A 16360-nucleotide genomic window follows, 5' to 3' on the forward strand; every position below is an offset into this window, starting at 1 on the left:
GCAAATGATCTATCTATTCCATTCAATTCAGGGTATTTCACAGTATGAAAGTGCTATGACCTAATAAACAAGTCTAATTCTAAAGTCCATCTCTTGATGATCTAATCTAAAAGGACAAGAGAAGGGCCATAAAAAGAGATGCCCTCTGTTGTTGGGGTTTTTTTTTTTTTTAATTCTTCATTCTTAATGTACAACATGACTCCTCTGGCATATGAATGTAGGTGAAGACATAATTTGTAGGATAATAGGCACTAATATTACATGCTGCTTCAGTACTGTCATATTTCCAATCCATCAAGTAGATTAATGCTATAATAACTGTACACAAAACTATCATTTGTGCACTAATGAAGTCAAACCCAGTTTATCCTTAGGCAACTAGATTCCAAAAGCTCATTGATGTCATCTCTTCTGCTTCCAAAGACTATTTAGACAGTCTAAAGGAATAAGAAACGCATGCAACCTATCTCCAAATTTGGATGTCGTTCTGCCAAAGGTGTAAATGCAAATACGACTAATATAACAAAATGCTCAAAGAACATTTGACAGTTCTTAAACATGGACAAGTTACTGCAAGACACACAGAGAAAGGAAGGAAATAAATTTACTGTTTGACATAAATACTATACTGATGATCTCAGCGATATCAACATAGACACTAAGTTCAACACCTGTCAAGTTTTAGGCAGTTATGATCTGAAGCCTTCATTTAAAGTAGATTTTTAAGATGTTCAGAGTTAAAATATGATGACATGTGACTTTATCAAAGCTAGAATTTTAAGAGCTATATATTAGATTCAACAATTCAGCCTGCAAACTATAGTACAATTCAAAGATGTGTAAGCAGGACATGACGCTTCGCACAATAAGAGTTTAAAATCATTCTCAGACTTCCCTGGTGGCGCAGTGATTAAGAATCCACCTGCCAATGCAGGGAACATGGGTTCGGGCCCCGGTCCGGGAAGATCCCACATGCCGCGGAGCAACTAAGCCCGTGCTCCACAACTACTGAGCCTGCGCTCTAGAGCCCGTGAGCCACAACAACTGAGCCCACGTGACACAACTACTGAAGCCCACACACCTAAAGTCCGTGCTCTGCAACAAAGAGAAGCCAACGCAGTGAGAAGCCCGAGCAACGCATCAAAGAGTAGCCCCCGCTGGCTGCAACTAGAGAAAGATTGCGCACAGCAAGGAAGACCCAACTCAGCCAAAAATAAATAAATAAATTTATTAAAAAAAAAAAAAAAAAACATTCTCCCATCACCTCAACAGTTGGAGATCAATGTTCACGTCAGAAAGTGGCTCATGTATCGTACAACCCAGGGAATATACCCAATATTTCATAATAACTATAAATGGAATATAACCTTTAAAAATTGTGAATCACTATATTGTACACTCATAACTTATACAATATTGTACATCAACTATACTTCAATTTTTAAAAATTTTAAAGAAAGTGGCTCATGTTAGAGAATGGAGAGGTGTAGTGCCATGCTGTCATTTCCATAAACTTAAAATAGTTCCAATAGTTAAAATACTGACAGGTAGTATTTTGTAACACAGTGGTAAGGCTACTCTCTGTCTTAGTCCACTTGGGCTACTATAACGAAATACCACAGATTGGGTGGCTTATAAACAACAGAAATTTGTTTCTCACAGTTCTGGAAGCTCAAAGTCCAACATCAGGGTGCCAGCATGGTTGGGTTCTGGTAGGAGACCTCTTCCAGGTCACTGACTGCAACTTCTTGCTGGGTCCTCACATGGTGGAAGGGGCTAGGGAGCTCTCTGGGATCTCTTGGCACTAATTCCAATCATGAGGGTTCTGCCCTCATTACCCAATCACCTCCCAACGGTCCCCACCTTCTAATACCATCACCTTGGGATTAGGGTTTCAATGCATAAATTTGGAGGGGACACAAACATTCAGATCACAGGAGGCACTTAAAATATATACTGCAAGGAAGTGCAGATAGAAAGATTAAAGAATACCTTAGGGCTTCCCTGGTGGCGCAGTGGTTAAGAATCTGCCTGCCAATGCAGGGGACATGGGTTCGTGCTCTTGTCCAGAAAGATCCCACATGCCCCGGAGCAGCTGGGCCCGTGAGCCATGGCCGCTGAGCCTGCGCGTCCGGAGCCTGTGCTCCGCAATGGGAGAGGCCGCAACAGTGAGAGGCCCGCGTACCACCAAAAAAAAAAAAAAAAAAAAACCTTAGATTGAAATAAGGGTCCTGAAGCAAGGAGCAGACATTCTAAGACAGACTAGAGAAGTGTAAGACAAAAATACAAAGGGATTGCCAAACTTTGGAAGAAGATTCACACTAGAACCATTCCCTTGGCTACAAGTTATCATCAGTCCTTAAAAACTTGTTGATTGACATCAGAATCCACTGCATATTCTATATTGCTTGCTGCATATAAGTATGTGTAGTAAACTGTACATAGCTCTCATTTTAGAAAGTAAATTAAGCCACATTCTACAAATCCATTTTATCAGTCGTTCAATAAATATTCACAGAACACACACACACACACACACACACACACACAAACACACACACACACACACACACCCTGAATATAATGTGCCAGGTACCATTCTAAGCACCAGGGATAAAATTATAAAGAAAATCAAGTCACTGCCTTTAAGGCACTTAGACTTTAGTGGTACCATATGGCCCATCTCCCTATCTGTTATCTTTATAATGTTTCAAGTTTAAAACTCTGACGAATACTGGAACCTATCTGAAAATAACAATAAAGATCATCTGATACACCCATAACAAGGCTTAATTCTGTCTACATGTTACACAGAGCTAAGAAAAAAAATTACATAAAACAGCACACAATCTCCAGAATGCCAAATGAATGCCAATTTACTGAGCCCATGGCAGACAAATCATCAACCCCACAAATCCCTCATCAATATCTCCAACCACCTATTCATTTGTAACAACGTGGTAAACAAAGGACTAAAATGATTCAAAGTGAGGGCACATGAATGAATGATACATTAGAATTAATATCCAAGGCAAATGGGTTCTAATATCCTGCCATTCAGGAGGCAGAAGAAGGAAAGCAAAACAGATTGAAAATTTAGGAAAACTTGTAAAGGGCAGAACTTCTCTCTTACAACCAAAGCCGGTGCCCAAATGAAACTAGAGAATAATGAGAATCTACCTCTTTCTGGTCAAAAACTACCTAGACTGCTACTGAGGCAGATGATAATGGTGGGGGGCGGGGGGGATGGTGACAGCAGTTAAGAGTCCCTTAAGACCCTTATAGCTAGTATCTAGAATATATAAAAAACTTACAACTCAATAACAAAGATGACAAATAACTCAATCCTTTCAATGGGCATAGGATATGAATAGATATTTCTCCAAAGGAGATACATGAATGGCCAAACAAGCACATGAAAAGATACTCAGTATCATGAGTTGTTAGAGAAATGCAAATCAAAACCACAATGAGATGCCACCACCTCACACCCACTAGAATGGCTTTAATCAACAAGACAGACAATAACAAATGTTTAGAGGATGTACAGCATTTGGAACTCTCACACACTGCTGGTGGGAGTATAAAATGTTTGGAGGTTTCTTAAAATGTTAAACACAGAATTGCCATTATGACTCAGCAATTCCACTCCTAGGTATTCACCCAGGAGAAATGGAAAAACATATCCACACAAAGATTTGTACAAGAATGTTCACAGCAGTGTTATTCACAGTAAACAAAAGGTGGAAACAACCTAAATGACTATCAACTGATGAGTCGATAAACTAAATGCGGTATATCCATACCATAGAATACTATTTGGCAATAAAAAAAGAGTCAAGCATTAATACCTGTTACGACACAGATTAACTTCAAAAGCATTATTCCCAGTGAAAAAAGCCAGTCACTAAAGAAAACACATTGTATGATTCCATTTATATGAAATGTTCAGAATAGGCAAATCTACAGAAACAGAAAGTAGGTTAGTGGTTGATTCAGGCTGGGATGGGAATGGGAATGACTGTAAACAGGCAAGAAATTTCTTTTGGGGGTGATGAAAATGTTTCTTCTACAACTGGATTGTGGTAATAATCACAACTCTGCAAATATATTTTAAAAATTAATTGTACACTTTAAAAGGGTATATAAATTATACCTCAGTAAAACTGAAATAGATTTTAAAAGACTTATTGCATTTATTGTGCACTTAAGTGCCTGACATAGTAACTACCTCACAACAACTTTATGAGGTAGACACTACTATTATTATCCCTATTTTACAATAAGAAAATTAAGGAACAACCATAAGTAATTTGCCAAAGTCACAGTGACTAGTAAGTGACAAGAGCCAGGGTTTGAACCCAGGTAGTCTGGCTCCGGATTCAATGAACACAGAACTGTATTAGCTAACTTCTTACAAAGCCCACAAATAAACGTTCTTAGGTAATAATTATAATAATTAATTAATTATAATTAAAGAAATTACAATCATCCTACAACAATGGTTCTCAACCATTAATGTACATGAATCCGCTAAGGAACTCTGTAAAATTGCATATTTCCACCAAACCCTAAACTCAGATATTCTGATACTGTAGAAACGAGGGCCAAGAATCCAAACTTGCCACACACACTTCCAGTAAATCTGATGCAGATGGTCTGCGACCACCATCACAAAAAAAAAAAAGTACTGTCCACAGGACATGGAGTACACTTCAAATAAGATTAAGTTCTTTTCACCCCTTTTATTCATTTGCCTCATAGAATGTGGCAGTAAGGATCTATGTAGATTAATTTTATTCAAGAAGATTCTTACCCATCTTATTCTACTTAAGTATTTGTGGATATGGCTTAAAGCCATGTTTTAAAACATGCTTTAGTAACATGCTGCAATTTAATAGTGTTCCAGAATAAGCTTTTAAGACTAATGAACTGAGGCTGCACTTGCTTTGGAACCAAAAAGTGGTTAAATGATAGTTTTTCCATTAGATGTAATCAATAAGGAAAGTAAAATTAAGTTAGTAGTTATGAGACTTGAACGTGAGCCATCTGAACCTATCTATGTGACACTAGAGATCAATTTCAAAATAGTATTCAAGGATCAATTTCATAAAACTGACAAACTTCTGGAGGTTAACAAGGGTGAAGAAAACAAATTCACAGCATCAGCAAGCCAATAACTCAGGCTAAAATGAATACAAGTTAAACTGAAAACCTTCCATTCTTAGTAAGGATTCATGTGTCATCCTCTCAAATGGTTATATTTAGACTTCACCCCATTATAAAAAAGATCCACCATTTTTCATTAATTTCCAATAAACAGCAGGCCAACTCCAGGTGACTATGAACAGATATGAACCTTGTAGCTAGGGCTCAAAATTTGAATTCTCTTTTTAAAAATGGTAATCTGTAATTCATAAAAGAGGAAACACTGACACTGTGTCTGAACTTTTCTCAGAAATAGAGATGAATATGAGATCGATAGCAGAACTATGCAAAAACAGCTGGTTAAGATTAAAAGTGCAGTATCTGGCCAAAAAACAGAGAGAAGACAAACAGTCCCACACAAGTATCAGACCTCAACATTGTTAACAGTGTTAACCTTCAAGATTTAATGGTTCTCTAAATCTAATCCGAGAAAATGGAAAATAAATGTCCCTCCAACTAAGAAACAATCCTCTCCACTACTCTAAACCAATTACAATCACTGTAACAATAGTACCTATTATTTTAAGTATCTGCCCTTTTCTAGTACGTGACATATACTCACTCTCTCATATCAAGCTAGGTAACCAAAGAACTCTCTATTCCTCCTCCCTCACTCCTCTCAGCTAGCCGTGAAACAGATGACTCCCTACAGAGGATTTGATCTGTTGTTATACCTGCAGAAGTCTTGGCAGAATTGCCAGATTCCCCAAGAACAACAACAGCAAAAAAAGGAAAAAACAAACAAGAAATAAGATAACATAGACCAACCATCACAGAATCCCTTCATGAACAGAAGCACAGGGATAGAAAATCCTCAGAGAGGCTAGAAAAAATATATTAAAGCACTTAACTAAACAACCATAGGTTATTAAACTTGGAAAATGTACCAGGGACTATGATGAATATAAAACTGCCATTGCTCTCTAAGATCTAATTTTGTTGAGCGGGTGGGGGGCACAGAGCAGAGGAAGTGAGAAGAGGTGACTGAGATGCACATAACCATTTACAATACAATAAATGAATACAGGTGGTGTAGGGAAAAAACATAAGTCTTGAAGTGAGACATGCCCGGGTTCCCCTCCCAACTCTACAACTTATTGCCTAAGTGACCTTAGCCAAGTTGCATAGCCTCTTCTTGCCTCATTTACTTCATCTGTAAAAACGGGAAATATCATCTACCTTGTAAGGTTCTTGGAAGAATAAAATTAGATAAACTACGTAAATGCCATATACAGTCTCTAAGCTCACAGAATGTACTCAGTAGCAGTTATTAATATAAGCATCAGACCAGAGGGATGTATAAAGCACTACAGGAATCCTCTTGAAGAAATAACAATCAGCTTGAGGAAAACAGGAAAGAATTCACGAGAGGAGACGAAATATGAACCGGGTAAAAAAAATAATCACAAGTGTGCTAGACAGAAGGTGACGGGCAGGGAGAGGAGTTGAGATGTTCACTAAATATCTAACACCCCTAATTCAGTTTGAGAGAAGTGAGGTAAAAGGCTCAGTAAATTAGCATTTCTATTACAGGATACACCACTTTGTATTTGTTTCAATGGATCTGACCAACACAAGAATATAAGTTCACCAAAGGCAACAACTGTTACTCATTTTTGTACCCCAGCACTTAGCAGAGCACCTAATGCAAATTAGATACGCAACCTAAAGACATATTCTGTGGAAAATACAAGCAGGTCTTTTGCTATCTAAAGCCTAAAAGATATCTGACAGCAAAAAATTGCTGTAAGTCTAGCAATAAAACCATCTAACCAAATTAGGAATGATAACATCTCAGGTTAAGCCATGAAGAAACTTCTCTGGTTTATAAAAGTTCTTAGAGATAAAAATATATAATCAATGTATATGTATAACTGATTCACTTTGTTATAAAGCAGAAACTAACACACCATTGTAAAGCAATTATACCCCAATAAAGATGTTTAAATATATATATATATATATATATATAATCAGTACAAAAACATAGCTAAGTGTACAAGCATAATGAAATGCTTTTTATGGTTTCTATTTTGCTAATGCAGTTACAGTTAATGGGAATTGCCATGACAAAATGATTGTTTTTATGAAAAGAACCTTCTTTATTACTAACCAATCAAATTTCATTTTTATTACTGATGTAGGAAAGTTCAAAACCATGATTCATTTATAGAGCGTACAAAAATAAGAAGTGTTCAAGAATAGAGTACAGGATCATTTACAAAGCAATAAAAAATTAAAATGTGCATTTCTCTTACTGGCAAGGCAGAAACTGCTACACATAAATGTCTGTGGCTGGATTTGCTGAATATTATAACTTCTGTCTTTGAACAAAAAATGAGAAGCCTGAATTTAATATCTCATCTTCATGTGACATCTTCAGCCCATCTGAAAACTACTTATCAAGAAATATCAAAAATGTTTGAAAAATGTTAAGAAGTTTGATGTTTTCTTTCAATTTTCACTCATATATGAAAGGCTTGAGCTAACATTAATAACTCAGAAGTCTTCACAGAAGGGGCTTCCCTGGTGGCGCAGTGGTTGAGAGTCCGCCTGCCGATGCAGGGGACACGGGTTCGTGCCCCGGTCGGGGAAGATCCCACATGCTGCGTAGCGGCTGGGCCCGTGAGCCATGGCCGCTGAACCTGCGCGTCCTGAGCCTGTGCTCTGCAACGGGAGAGGCCACAACAGTGAGAGGCCTGCGTACCGCAAAAAAAAAAAAAGTCTTCACAGAAGAAAGACTGACAAATTTTATGGGGCATACATCACCAAAATCTTTTAAGTTAAAAATGAAAAATCATGTAATTTCATAGTACAGAATGTTAATGAAGCACACAAGAAAATCAAAACTCACATTATGCTTAATATGGACTATTATACGAGATCAAAAACAAGCGTTCCAAGTGATCTTAACAGCATACCAAAGTTTTCTAAAAGGAAATAAACATTGTCTTTAAGAATTTGGTTTTCAACCTGTTCATATGATAAAAGAAAATAGGTCACACTGCTGTCAATCAACTGTATTTTGCCTCTAATCTAAAGTATAACCTATTTTGTCTTTGTTTTGCTTCTCCATCTGCCCCTTCAATATCAACTTTACATGTGCCAAGGTGATAAGCACTACGGTCTGAGTCTATTCATACAACTAATACAAATGAAAAAAGATTCTCTGAAATGTAATGGCCACTTCAATAACCTCTCAATAATTCCTCCGTGCCTCCCTCAATACTGGAGAATCCTCAGAATGTGGACTACAAATAACTAACAAAATATCTTTATTTTCAAGAGCAAAAGAATTGAACGTATTGTATTTTTTCAAATATCTGTTGCAATTATTAGATATTAGATATACAGATGTAAGAGCCTTGACTATCATTTTCTTCACTCTTAATGTATCTTGTGAGCAATAGCATCACTTCTATCTTACAAAGGACCTTTAACCCATAGTTTCCACTTTGGGCCTCTAAGACGCTTCTGAGATGCTTTCAAAGTCCAAATTTCCCAGTATTCATGTGGAAGAAAGATGGAATAAAAAGCACTTTATTACTGATATAAAAACAAAATTTTTTAAACATGCCTATATTGATTATACTTACTTTCAAAATGCTTATATATCGGTGCCATGGAACCTATAAAACTACTTTCCTAGATCATACCATAAATTAATGCAACTGCGAGAATGAAATTAATAATGAATTTAAATAATTAAGCACCTGCATGCCCACAATGAGATAAATGAAATATTCCAAGTCTTCTTTTTCATCCTTTACATAGTTTACAGAGCTTCTAAATAAAGAACAGAACAGATATTGTCCTGATTTCAAAAGATTAATAATCATAGTATGATGAAATTAACTAATATGCTTAAACTATATCAACACATTAGTGAAGTAATAAGATCATTCAGAAACGATGGTATAGAAATTAATAAAAATAAAGACACTTTGGATATTTTGCTGACCAAAATGGTAAAGGGATAACAGTACAAAGGTAACATCCTCAGAGGCACCTAGGGAACAAAAGCAGTAACAAACTACCACATACTGAACATACCATGTACTACCCTCGGTGATTAGAATACATTATAAAATATACTATCCCCTTTTCACAAATAAGGAAACTGTGGCCTAGAAAGCTCTGCCCAAGATCATAAAACAGAAAGCAGAACTGAGCTTAGAATTCAGTTGTCTCACTCCAATGGCCTTGTTCCTAACCTTTATACTCTATTACCTAACAGAGTTTCAATTTCCTCATCCATAAAACAAGAAAAATGCCTAACATGATCAAATTGTTAATACTAGCAACTATGTATCAATATATCATCTAGCACAGTCGGTCAAAAATGGACGCTTAGGGGCTTCCCTGGTGGCGGCGCAGTGGTTGAGAGTCCGCCTGCCAATGCAGGGGACACGGGTTCGTGCCCCGGTCTAGGAGGATCCCACATGCCGCAGAGCGGCTGGGCCCGTGAGCCATGGCCTCTGGGCCAGCGCGTCCGGAGCCTGTGCTCCGCAACTGGACAGGCCACAGCAGTGAGAGGCCTGCGTACCGCAGAAAAGGGAAAAAAAAAAAGGACGCTTACTCTTATCATCAACCAGATACTTAGCAGCTAAGTTTTTAAGGCTAAAACCTTTTGGCAATGCTAACAAACAAATCACCACTGAAAAAGTCTCAGAGTATTTATACCTATGACCTATACTGAAGATCCAATTATATAATGAAGATAAATATGGTTGGAACTTATCAAAGGTATAATCTTGAAACAAATATCTTATAATAATTTATTACAGGAGTAATTTTAATAAAAGTAACTGTTTACAGATGTTTTATATTATTGAAATAAATTATGTATTCTATTTATAGGTAATTTTTTTTTTTTCCGGTACGCAGGCCCTTCACTGTTGTGGCCTCTCCCGCTGCGGAGCGCAGGCTCCGGACGCGCAGGCCCCGGACGCGCAGGCCCAGCGGCCATGGCTCACGGGCCCAGCCGCTCCGCGGCATGTGGGATCCTCCCGGACCGGGGCACGAACCCGTGTCGCCTGCATTAGCAGGCGGACTCTCAACCACTGCGCCACCACGGAAGCCCTATTTATAGGTAATTTTAAAACCTTTACCAAACTTATATCTTCACACAGGAAGACAGAAGCAAAGTCCAGTAAAAGAGAAAAACTGATAGGTAAATGAGCTAAAAATAATATTAATGAACACTTATTGAGTGCTTACTATGTCCCAGACACAATGCCAAGCATTTTCTATCCTTTGTCATCTATTCCTTAAATAATCTATAATTATCTTTACCACTTTGCAAATAAGAAACCTGAGGCTTAAAAAGGCAAGTAATTTGCCCAAGGTCACACATTTAGCAAGTAGCTGAATAAGAACCCAGGTCTGACTCTCACTTCCAAGTCCACAGGAAGAAAGCAAGGTGAAGGAAGTGATCAACACTGTAAGAGATTCCTGCAGTTTAGCGCTCAGCACCTCTCTAAGCTTTTTGCGTGTATCTGGTGGCACTGTGGAGCCCTAAAAACTGGAGTCGCTCCTGGTAAAGAGATGGGCAAGTGAGTCAGGCCTGTCCATCACAGTACTCTGTCCTTTCGGCTACAGTAACTACTCCAAATATGGTCATACAACCCAAATGGGAATACTCAATCCTTCCCCGGGATATGTGCCTACCCAACTATCTGAAAAAAATAATTTTTTTTAACCTGAAACTCGACTAATGTATTGGAAAATTTTGCCAGTTAAAAAAACAAGTTAAAATTTAAAATACATACGCTATTACAAAAGATTTTGAAAACCACTCAATATCCAGGACTATTTTCATCCTCTTTTTAAAGTTCTTAATCTAGCATATCATTATCTAGAGATCCAAGCTATTAATTCAAAATCATAAGTTACCATTTATTTCCATGTCACTGAGTTAAAAGAAAAATTCAAAATTCTCTCCCACTTTAAGAAATTTATCCAAAGAAACTACTCAGATACACAAATATGTATTTGTAAGCACTGTTTACAAAGTCATATACACCTGTGATGGTTTTGAGGTACGTGAAACTGGCTAGACTGAACTACATCTGCCAGAATACCCTTTCTACTGTTTATTAGGGTGAGCTACAAGGGGTATCCTCCAGCAGGTGTTGGGAAGACAGAAGGGAGGCAACAGCCATTTTGTAGCAAACACCTCCCAGTTATTCAAATACTAATCTAGGCGTTGCTGTGAAGGGATTTTGCTGATATAATTAAAGTCCAGGATCAGCTGACCTTGTGTTAATCAAAAGGGAGATTATCCTGGGTGGGCCCAACTTACCAACAGAGGACCTAAGTCCTCCCTGAGCTCGGGCCCTGCAAGCAGCACCTGTGGCACGTGCTCCCTCCTCTTCCTGGACCCCCTTCAGGGCTGTCTGCCTTTGGACTTAGCATTTGCTTGGCCAACCCCACAACAACAGCATAAGCCAGTTCCACGTGCGTGCGTGCATGAGGGGTGGGTGTGTGTGTGTGTGTGTGTGTGAGAGTGTATACAGAGCTAGAAGTAGCGCTAGAGCTCCTACCACTTCTGCTTCTCAGGCCGAATTAATACAACACCCAAATACCCATCATAATAAGACTAGATAAGCTAATTATGATTTCTTCATTACCGTGAAATACTAATGCAACCATTTAACAATGATGATATATATGTCAGTCCATTCATAGACATGGAAGGAGATCTCGATATGCTACATGACTAAACAGATTACAAAAAAGTAATCATATTATATATTATCTATGTTCATTTTTTTTATTTGTAGGGAGAGTAAATGAGGTAGCTTTGTTCACCAAAGTTTTAATGATGAGGATGAGATTTTAAATTTATGATTTTAGGTGATTTTTACTTTGTATTCTTTTGGATTGTTTTCATTTTCTACAGTAGTAATGTATCATTTTTATTATGAGAAAAAAAGAAAAAAAACAATAAACCTTTCTTATTACACAGGAAAAAAATGTCAGGTAGACTTACAGGCTAAAATGTGCTCAGAGTCTTAAAGGACAAACAGGAGTTATCCAAGCAAAGTGGACAGTTCAGGGAAAAGGCAACATTTGCCAAAAATGGACACTACTAATAGTTTATTTATTTACTAATAGTTTAGAAAGGCAAGAGTTCAAGGAAAGGGGTGATGAGAGATGAGGCTGGAGAGACAGACTTGGAATAACTCACGGAGGCTCTTGTATGCCTCACTCCAGTCTACTGACAGTGGGGAACCAATGAGGTGTTAAAACAAGAGGAGTTAAATCTGCATTTTAGGAAAATAAAAATAAAACAACACAAACAGACAAAAACCCACAGAGGCTTTGCAGTGTAGAGGCTGTACTAGAAAGAGAACAGACTGAAAGCAGGAAAACCTATTCAGACACTACTACAGTAATCCAAGCAAGAAATAACAAAGCTGTAAACTAAGGTAATAATATAGCAGTGGAGACGGAGAGAATAGCTACTGAGTCATAATAAGGAGTAAGAACTGAGAGGACTTGGTGAGGGATACACTAGTGGTAAAGCGACAGAAGGTTCATTTAAATGGGGGAGTTCAGAGAAGGCTTTCAAAAAGATGTCCTTAAGAATGAGGTTCTCAAGGAAGGCACTTCATGAATAGCACAGATAGATGTAAGATGTCGTTAAATGTTTCCAAAGAAATACCAGTTTGTTGGCCCACTGAAAGAAAGAATAATAAGCAAAGTGTTAAACACATTAAAAAACAGAGCTCTCAACTACAAAAACAGATTCACATTTACTTATTAAGTTATAACGGGACTATGTAGATATATATCTCTAATCTCTTGAGGTTGATCTCTTCCAAGAACAACGTTATTACTGCCAGAAGCAGACTGCTGTGATTAGTTGTTAGATTTGAGTCACACTTACAAGTCAAATACAAGGTTTCATATAAATTATTGGTATAGCCACCCTTTTTTCGCTGTTGCCAAAATATAATCTTTCAAATTTTTAAAATTAGAACCATTTAAATTCAAAAGTAAAATATTCTCACTCCACTAACATCCTAACCTTATTACCCTGACATTACTAGTTAAAATTAGTTGAATATTATTCTACATTTTTCTTTGCTTACATATACATGTTTATACAGGGTTCGTTTATTTAACGACAGTGGGTTCATACTATATACATATACACACATACACTATTCTATAACTTGTTTTTACTTAAGATAATCAGAGTTTTCAAGCCAATACATTTAACAGATATACCTCTTCATTTTTAGTATCTGTAATAATGTGGGCATGCCATAACTTAGGACATTTCTGGGTTTTTGCTATTACAAATAATACCACAATTATTACTGTTGTATATTTCTTTAAATACTGGTCCTTCTATTTCTATCAGATAAATCTCATTAAGAAGAATTTCTGGGTCAAGTAACAGCATTTAAATAAATATTGCTATGTTAAGTTCCCAAAAGGCAGTGATTTCTTACAGACTCACCAATACTTTGAGGGTCCAACTGAGTGGAAATTAGTGGAGAGCATCTTTTCATACCTTCACTGCTGATTTGCATTTCCCCTTTTGTGAACTGCCTGTTCCTGTCCTTTATCTTTGATTCTGTTGGACTGTCTTTTTCTTAATTTGTAGAAACTTATGTCTCTCATTGTACAAAGCTTTTTAAATTTATGTGCAATAAAATCCATAATTTTTTTCTTCCATGAACTCTGAATTCTGTGTCTTGCTTGGGCCTCCTACGCTATATCTCCTATATTTTTTCCTAATTATTTTATTACAGTTTGGTTTTTGTTCTTATTTTACACTTAAATCTTTAATTCATCTGGAATTTATTCTAGCAATGTTATGACTTACGAGTTGTCCCAACACCATTTATTGAATTATCCATCTATAAACGCCTCCTCCTAGAGTGACCACTCCAAAAAGCTAAGATGAAAGACTGATAAAATTCCTAGAAATTCTTAAATTTCACTAATGGAAGCAAAGTTCCAAACTTATTAAAAGCTTACTAAAAGATATTCATCATTTTTTCTTTAAAAGAAATCACACATTAGGGAATACAGTATACTAATATCAGCATACACTGAAATATTTTAACATAGCAGCAATCTAAATTAAATTAATGATCTAATTTGTTTTAAACATAAATGGTATAAATAGAAATAATCGTTGTTTGAAATCTCAAGAATATTCATTGATTCAGGTCACGAATATTTACTGAGCACCAACTGACAGGTCCTCAAGATACTAGAGACAGGGACTTTCCTGGTGGTGCAGTGGTTAAGAATCCACCTGCCAACGCAGGGGACAGGGGTTCTAGCCCTGGTCCAGGAAGATGTCACATGCTGCGGAGCAACGAAGCCCGTGCGCCACAACTACTGAGCCTGCGCTCTAGAGCCCACGAGCCACAACTACTGAGCCCACGTACCACAACTACTGATGCTCACATGCCTAGAGCCCGTGCTCTACAACAAGAGAAGCCACTGCAATGAGAAGCCTGCGCACCGCTACAAAGAGTAGGCCCTGCTCACCGCAACTAGAGAGAAGCCCTCACGCAGCAATGAAGACGCAAGGCAGCCAAAAATAAATAAATAAATTTTAAAAAGAAAAAAGGATACTAGAGACAAAGTAAGTATTATCCCAGCTTTTATGAAGCTTGCAATCTAGTGGGAGCCTCCCTCTCTTTTAGAAAACAGTCTTTAAGTGAAAAAAGGAAAAAAAGAAGTGTATGTTCACACAAATGCAATGAAAAACATTTTGGCAAATTCTGTAACACATTCAGTACTTTCCATTTCAAAAATACTACCTTATTGTAAATGTACCTATTTATCCTCGTGACTGAATATTTACCGTACTCACCGTGAGAATACTGCTAGGCTGTTTAAGGTTAACTCCATTTAAAGATTAACGATGACCCATCAACCTACACTTACAATAGTCTCCTCACTTTCTCAACAATATGTAATTTCTTTCACTACAGTAAATAAGAACCTCGATAACAGAAATACATTATAAATCTATTTACATCAGTCATGTTCAGTCCGTCAAGTCAAAGGTGTTTCAAAAAATTCATGTAGACTTAAAAATGTGTCAATGAATCCTAGAGACGTAGCAAATGATAATACTGTGCTGCTCGGAGAGGAAACTTCGGTGGCCACTCAAATGACAATGGCGACTCACTAGTGACAATCACCTTAAACTTCAGGTCCCACACCGAGGTTGCCCCCATAGTTAATCACTGAAGCCTTCGGAAGCCCTGCCCCTGTGGCCACGCCCCTACCTTAATTCCAACCCACGGCGTTCTCCACGCACCCCAACACGTCCAGACCCAGTGGGCAGCTGGACAAAGCAGTGCCCAGGAAAGACAGATGGAACTCCCAGTCCTACCGGGTGACCTTGGCCAAATTTCTCCCCCTCCGTCTTCTCATCTATGAGATGCGGCTGGTAGTCAGTGCCCACCTCCATCCCCAGGCCTGAGTTCAGCGTCTAATGCTGCAAGGCTGGAGGAAACCTGCAGTCCTAAAGCCCACAGTGCTCCCCACGACTGCCCCACGCCGGTCCCCGCCTCCGTCCGGGTCCGCGGCCATGCACGCTACCTGCAATCTGCGAGACGAAGGCTTCTGCCACTAGAGACATGTCGGCTGGGCGGCCCTGCGCCCGCGGTTCCTACTCCCCGGGAACCTCAGCGAACTCCTGCGCACCCCGGCGATTCCTGGCACCTAACAGACCTGGCACCGGCTGAGGCTCGGACTAGAAAAGCCCACCCCCGCGGCGGCCGTGCCTGCTCCTGCGGCGAAGACCCTAAGGTTACCTCCAGGCCAGGCCAGGAACTTCCGGCGCAGCTGACAGCGGCGAGCAAGCACTTCCGCCGGCCCCGCCTCTGACTCCTCCCGGCGGTGCTGTTCCGGGCTCACGGCCGCTGGGGGCCGCCGGTGGGCGGGGGGAGGGGAGGGAGAGGGGAGAAGGGTGTTTGATTCCCGACTCCAGCCTACCCGGAAGGCGGGGGTACCCCAGACGTTTTCAGTTTCCTTTCTAAGCGAGGATTTTGTAAGCAAGTAACTTTTTTTTAAAGTCGTTTCAAACAACAAGCATTTGTTTGCTCTTAATTGTATAGGTTGGTGATTTTTTTAATTCTATTTTTTATATAAGTTTTAAAGGTTAAAC

The 16360-nt window shown here is 38.6% G+C and overlaps 1 protein-coding gene across 2 annotated transcripts in view; it reads right to left on the reverse strand.

Moving 5' to 3' along the window:
* Nucleotides 1–16001, reverse strand: part of MTX2 (metaxin 2) — a 66915-nt gene extending 50914 nt beyond the window's left edge. For both annotated transcript variants that reach the window (XM_060016545.1, XM_060016544.1), the window contains exon 1: nucleotides 15793–16001. In XM_060016545.1, the coding sequence (XP_059872528.1) occupies nucleotides 15793–15832 (40 nt within the window). In that variant the 5' untranslated portion in view covers nucleotides 15833–16001. The remainder of the gene's footprint in view (nucleotides 1–15792) is intronic.
* Nucleotides 16002–16360: the final 359 nt, after the last annotated feature.

This window comes from Delphinus delphis, chromosome 7, assembly GCF_949987515.2.
Source record: "Delphinus delphis chromosome 7, mDelDel1.2, whole genome shotgun sequence".
In the NCBI taxonomy this organism is placed as follows: Eukaryota; Metazoa; Chordata; class Mammalia; order Artiodactyla; family Delphinidae; genus Delphinus; species Delphinus delphis.